Source organism: Mobula hypostoma, chromosome 15 (genome assembly GCF_963921235.1).
Source record: "Mobula hypostoma chromosome 15, sMobHyp1.1, whole genome shotgun sequence".
Lineage (NCBI taxonomy): Eukaryota > Metazoa > Chordata > Chondrichthyes > Myliobatiformes > Myliobatidae > Mobula > Mobula hypostoma.
Window position 1 is genome coordinate 10,649,650 of NC_086111.1, and position 6,000 is coordinate 10,655,649.

The window sequence follows — 6,000 nt, forward strand, 5'->3', positions numbered from 1 at the left end:
CCAAAACCACCTACATTAGAAGATCAGCACGAAATTATCTTGGAAATATTTAAAATGGAAAAGTTGACTTACTCCCTGAGAATTCAGAAAGAAAAATTTTATCAAATCTGGAATAAATGGATTGAATATATAACCCCAATGCGAGCAGACTTTAGATGACTCTGCTAATGATTTATACTGCTCTTCTCATCAACACAGTAATATTGCTAACGTAAGCACCCCTAGTCTAAATGTTTACTGTTTTTGTTTTTTTTTGGAAAATAGAGAATTAATATAAGTAAAGGAAAAGATTTGGGTAAGGGATAAAAAATGATAAAATTAAGTAAATAAGTACATAGGGATTGGATAATTATGTTTGGGGGCAGGAGCAAGTATGAACAAGTTAGGATATAAACACCTTCAATGGTTGTTACATAAGCTTATATACAACATTTTGGACCAGAAGAAATGTTCCAGAAGAGATGTATGGAAACTATTACTAATCCACTATTATTACTATTTTTCTTAACAATTAATACCATTACTTAGCCTAATAGATTAGAATTTCCACTGTACATAATTATCTATTTAAGTGTCTAATTTCTTTTTATATCATCTCAATGTGTACTTATTGTATAAATAATTATAGTTTTATACATATAAAAAAAATGGAAAAGGTTATACATGTGAAAAAAGTACATGATACTTGTGAATTCCTTATCCAAATAAAAATAAAAATTAAATTAAAAAAAAACAAAATGTCATCTGTGTAACAGGCCAATTTATGCTCTGTCCCTTTAATAGTAATTCCCCTGATACCTTCATTTTGTCTGATGTGTTGAGCTAATGGTTCCAGATGTAATGCGAAGAGTAACAGTGACCATGCACAGCCCTGTCTCATACCCTTTTCTAGGGTAAAACTATTAGATAAATATCCATTGATTTTAATCCTAGCAGTAGGATTGTCATATAGTGCCTGTAAAGTTTTAATAATTGTGTCATGTAGACCAAATCTATGTAAAACTCTGTAAAGGAAATTTCAATTAACTGAATCAAACGCCTTTTCGGTGTCCATGCTTATCACTATTGCTTCAATTTCATTTTTTTATGTGATCCAGAATGTGAAGTGTCCTTCATATATTGTCTTGTGTTTGGCGTTGCTGTATAAAACCTGTCTGATCATTTTGTATCAGTGTGGGTAGAAACTCTTCTAATCGTTTGGCCGTGATATAATCTACATTAAGAACAGATATTGGTCTAAATGGACCCACATTCCATTTTATCCTTGCCTTCTTTCGGTATAGCTGAGATTATCGCCTCCTTCCAGCTGGGTGGCATTTGCGCCTTTCTTAGAGTCCAGTTCGATGTGGGGAGCAAAACAGGAATTAACTCATTTCCAAACTCCTTATACCACTCTGCCGTATATCCATCTGATCCTGGTGACTTGCTTAATTTAAGCCTATTAATTGCAGTTTTTAGTTCTGCTTCAGTTATGTCAGCAGTCATCGTTCTATTTTGTTCTTTGCTTAAAGTGGGTAACTCTAAAGAATTCAGGAAGGTGTCAATTTGGGTTATGCTTCCCCTGGAACTTTGGAATATAGAGTTTTGTAAAACATTTCAAAAGCTTCTTGAATTCACTTAGCTTGTTTTTTTTTATCACTTTTGTTCTTGGATCTCTAATTCTATGAATTGTATTTTCTGCTATCTTTTTTTTCAGTTTCCACGCCAGTATTTTCATTGATTTAGATCCACTTTCATAGTGTCTCTGTTTCAGAAACATTAAATTCTTCCTAATTTCTTGTGTAGCCAAACTATTAATTTCATTCCTAATTTTTATAATTTCCTCGTGTATCCTGTGCCAAACACAATTGTGTTTTTTTCTTATATGAAGATATCACTATAATTTTCCCTCTTAAGACAGCCTTCAGAGTATCCCATTATCATTGTAAAGAAGCCTCTCCATTATCATTGAATTCTAACTAAAGACCAATTTCTTTTTTAATTTGTTCCTTAAAATAGGGATCATTGAGTAGTCTTGAATTTAGCTTCCAAATAGTATTCTTTGGTTGTAGGTCAAAATCAACAGATAAATATATAGATGCATGGTCACTTACATCTATTGTCCCAATTCCACAGGTGATTATTTTGTCTTTATCTTTTCCAAGTGTTATGAAATAGTCTGTTCTTGTATTTACGGAATGGGGGGCAGAATAATGAGTGTAATCCCTTCTGTTGGGGGAAAGGTCCCTCCATATATCAATTAGACCAACGTCCTCAAAAAGAGTCAATTTTCTTATGTAAGGACTTTGTTTCATAAGTTTTTCTATTGGAAGAGTTTAACTTTGGTTGTAATTGTAAATTTAAGTCTCCCCCACATATCAAGAGATCTTCTGTTTCCGTTACCATAATACTAGTAATTTTCCGGAAGAAACTAATATCACTTCCTATATATTCAATAAAGTAACTGGATTTCCGTCTCTATTCCCCCTTACCGAAATATATCTGCCCTCCTTATCTCCCATTTTGAATACTTTTTCAAAATTTAGTTTGCTTGAGATGAGAATAGCAACTCCTCTTCGATGTCCTGTTTTATATGAGGGAAAAAACAAATTAGTGAAGCCCATTCCCTTTAATTTTCCATGCTCATTATCATTTAAGTGAGTTTCCTGTAAATATACTACATGGTCTTGTTCTTTTTTCATTTTTGATAGAATTTTACTTCGTTTGATTGGATTTAACAGCCCATTGACATTAAAAGAAATGGAATTTTACTTTGTGTATTTATTAGTATATTTATTAGTATTTATTTGTTAGTATATCATTGAGATTTGCAGAATATAACTTAATCAATCTACTCCTTGAACAAATAAGAACCGAAATGCAAATAATTAAAAAAAGGTAACAAAGTATGATTCTAAGGCTGGGGTCTCTAGATGACCCTGGGTTGAGCTTGAAGAAACGTCTAGCCATGGGGTATAGCCCCACCTACCTGAGTTGAGGGCCCCCACTGCAGTACCTATAAAAGTAAGTAAAAAAATCTATGTCCATTACACAGAAATGATTTCCCTGTGTATTCCTTCCATGTATATATTCTCTCTCTTCCATAGCAGTGATGCTTTTTTTATCTCCATTCTTCTTCCCTATTCTTGCCCCCCTTATCAATTCAGATATTTTCAAAAGATCTTATATTTGATGGACTAACGGGGCAAAATATGCATTTTTCCAGAGGAGCTATTGATTTAAGCTGCCATTCTGGACGATAATGTCACCAGAACTCCACCCACACTAAGTTCTGTACTTCCATTAAGTGTCCTTAAGGTGTCCTAAGATGCACTCAGTGGCCACCTTTATTAGGTACACCTGAACTCTTGCTCATTAATACAAATATCTAATCAGCTAATCATGTGTCAGCAAATCATGCAGATATGGTAAAAAGGTACAGTTGTTATTCAGATGAAACATCAGAATAGGGAAGAAGTGTGATCTAAGTGACTTTGACTGTGGAATGATGGTTGGTGCTAGATGGGGTGGTTTAAGGATCTCAACTGTTGACCTCCTGGGATTTTGACATACAACAGTCTCTAGAATTTACAGAGAATGGTGTAGGAAAAAAAACACCCAGTGAGCCACAGTTCTGTGGGCGAAAACAGATGGGTGAGAGGAGAATGGCCAGATTGGTTCAAGCTGACAGGAAGGTGACTGTAAATCAAATAACCATGTGTTACAACAGTGGTGTGAAGAAGAGCATCTTTGAATGCACAACATGTCAAAACTTGCACTTAGTGGCCACTTTATTAGGTACAGGAGGTACTGACTGAGTGTAGTTTTGTTTGCTGCTTCATATTCTAATTTCAGATGCACCCCTTTTTTAGTATGATCATTTCACTTAATTGACACCATCTCACACTGGAATCTACACAAGGATGATTGGGAATACTTGTTGCAATTCCACACCCTTGGTTCTGTACTCTCTTACTTGCATTAAGTGTGCTTAAAGTAACAGATTATGTAAGAGTTCAACTCTAGTAAGCATCAAACATTCTCAGTAATTGTAATCTCAGTAAAAGGTGTGCATGAATAATTGCCCTACATCTAATCTTGATTCAACAGTACATATTGTCAAAAATAGTTTCAGCATGTAGTTTTTGGTCAGAGATATTAATCTTTGAGAGAAACTTTGTAATTAATAGTTTACATCAGAGACATTTAAGACACTTTCAGACAGGCATATACGAGTTCGTGGCCTAAGGTAGAAGGAGATGAGTTATACAGCTCTTGTTACATGCATGTGCATTTCAACTCTATGAGTGATTATGCAGAAAGTTTGAAGTTAATAACTCATCTCCTTGTACCTTAGGCCACAAACTTATCAATCACCCCTTGTACATCAAAAAATGGAAGGCTATGTAGGAGGTAAGGGTTAGATTGGTCTTAGAGTAGGTTAAAAAGTTAGTACAACGATATGGGTCAAAAGGTTTGTACTGTGCTGTAGCATTCTGTTCTATTACACTTTGAATTGAAAAAGTTTCTGATTTGTAATAGAACCTGTTTATCAGATTTGGTTCTGCAATGGATTAAAATAGCCAGGAGTATAAAATATGATTCTCTGTTTGACAGGTGGTGAGCCTAATCCTGTCGGATGTTATTGGCGACAATCTGGAATCCATAGCTAGTGGCCCGACTGTAGCAAACCTGCAAAGTAAGGAAGACAGTTTCAAGATTTTGTCAAAATACCATTTATTATCATCCATACCAAAGTCTGTGAAAGAAGTTCTATCTCAGCCTAACACAAGAATGGACGAAGAGAAATCACAAGATCTTGCTCATGTTTCTAATTTTATTGTGGGATCAAATACAATTGCCTTAGAGGAAGCAAAATGCAAATCTGAGCACTTGGGTTACAAGAGTTGTATCTTGTCCACTGGAGTGAATGGAGATGTGAGGACTGTGGCCAGACTGTACAGTCTTATGATCAAATATGTATGCTCAGTTCTGGCAGCTCATAGTTCAGTGTGCGTGCAGGCAACTAGAGTGAAAGGTGAGCTGCTGCAGATCATTGAAAACTTGAAGCTTCCTGATTTCCAATTGGACAGCTGTTTGGAGCTCTTAGAAAATGTGCTGAGTTCAGGGAAACCGATATGTCTTTTGGCAGGAGGTGAAACTACAGTTCATCTGCAGGGTAAAGGGAAAGGAGGCCGAAATCAGGAGTTAGCCTTGCATGTAGCCTTGGAACTGTATCAAGCCAAATCAAGCATTCCACAGGATCCCTTAACAGAGCATGAGATTGTTTTCCTTAGTGCTGGAACTGATGGACAAGATGGACCTACTGATGCTGCTGGGGCATTTGCTTACACTCAACTAGTTGAAAAAGCCTCCCATGAAGGGCTTAATGTAGAGGACTTTTTAAATAACAATGATTCGTTTACTTTCTTTACCAAGTTCAATAAAGGAGCCGATCTAATTGTGACAGGCCTGACAAGTACCAATGTAATGGATGTCCAGGCAATTATTATTCACCCAAAGGGAACTTGAGTATTAGCTTTTTCTGCACAGAGGAAACAAATAAAGCAATTGTTAAACATTATGAAGTGTCTTTCTAATAACTTTTACTAATTGATGAACAGCAGAGATAATTTCTATACTGAAACTTGTTGTTCAACTTCTCTCCACACAGCACAGCATGGAACTAGAATAATCTCATTTTACACAACCACTCTGTTCCATTTCTACCCCTGAGCATTGGTAGTGATATTCGCAAAGGGAGTAGGGATTTATATAAGGTTTTGACTTGTTGGACAGTGGCCATGAGCTACTGCAAACCAGATCAGGATTAGGAGAAAATATGAGGCACTTTGAGAGCCATCTTGTATATTCTTAAGAAATAAATACAATCCTACAAATTGACTGCAAGGTGGAGGGCCTTAGTGTCAAGGGTCCAAGATACTTCGCCATTCCTATATCTTGTCTCTTGCCCTGCAACCTTTGATGTTAAGCGATAAGTGTTCAACCAGGTACTTTTTA

The 6,000-nt window shown here is 35.8% G+C and overlaps 1 protein-coding gene across 7 annotated transcripts in view; it reads left to right on the plus strand.

Moving 5' to 3' along the window:
• The window catches only part of glyctk (glycerate kinase), a 48,805-nt gene extending 43,242 nt beyond the window's left edge, over nt 1–5,563 (plus strand). For all 7 annotated transcript variants that reach the window (XM_063067711.1, XM_063067710.1, XM_063067712.1 and 4 more), the window contains one exon: nt 4,597–5,563. In XM_063067711.1, coding sequence (XP_062923781.1) covers nt 4,597–5,511 — 915 coding nt within the window. In that variant the 3' untranslated portion in view covers nt 5,512–5,563. The remainder of the gene's footprint in view (nt 1–4,596) is intronic.
• The last annotated feature ends 437 nt before the right edge of the window (nt 5,564–6,000 follow it).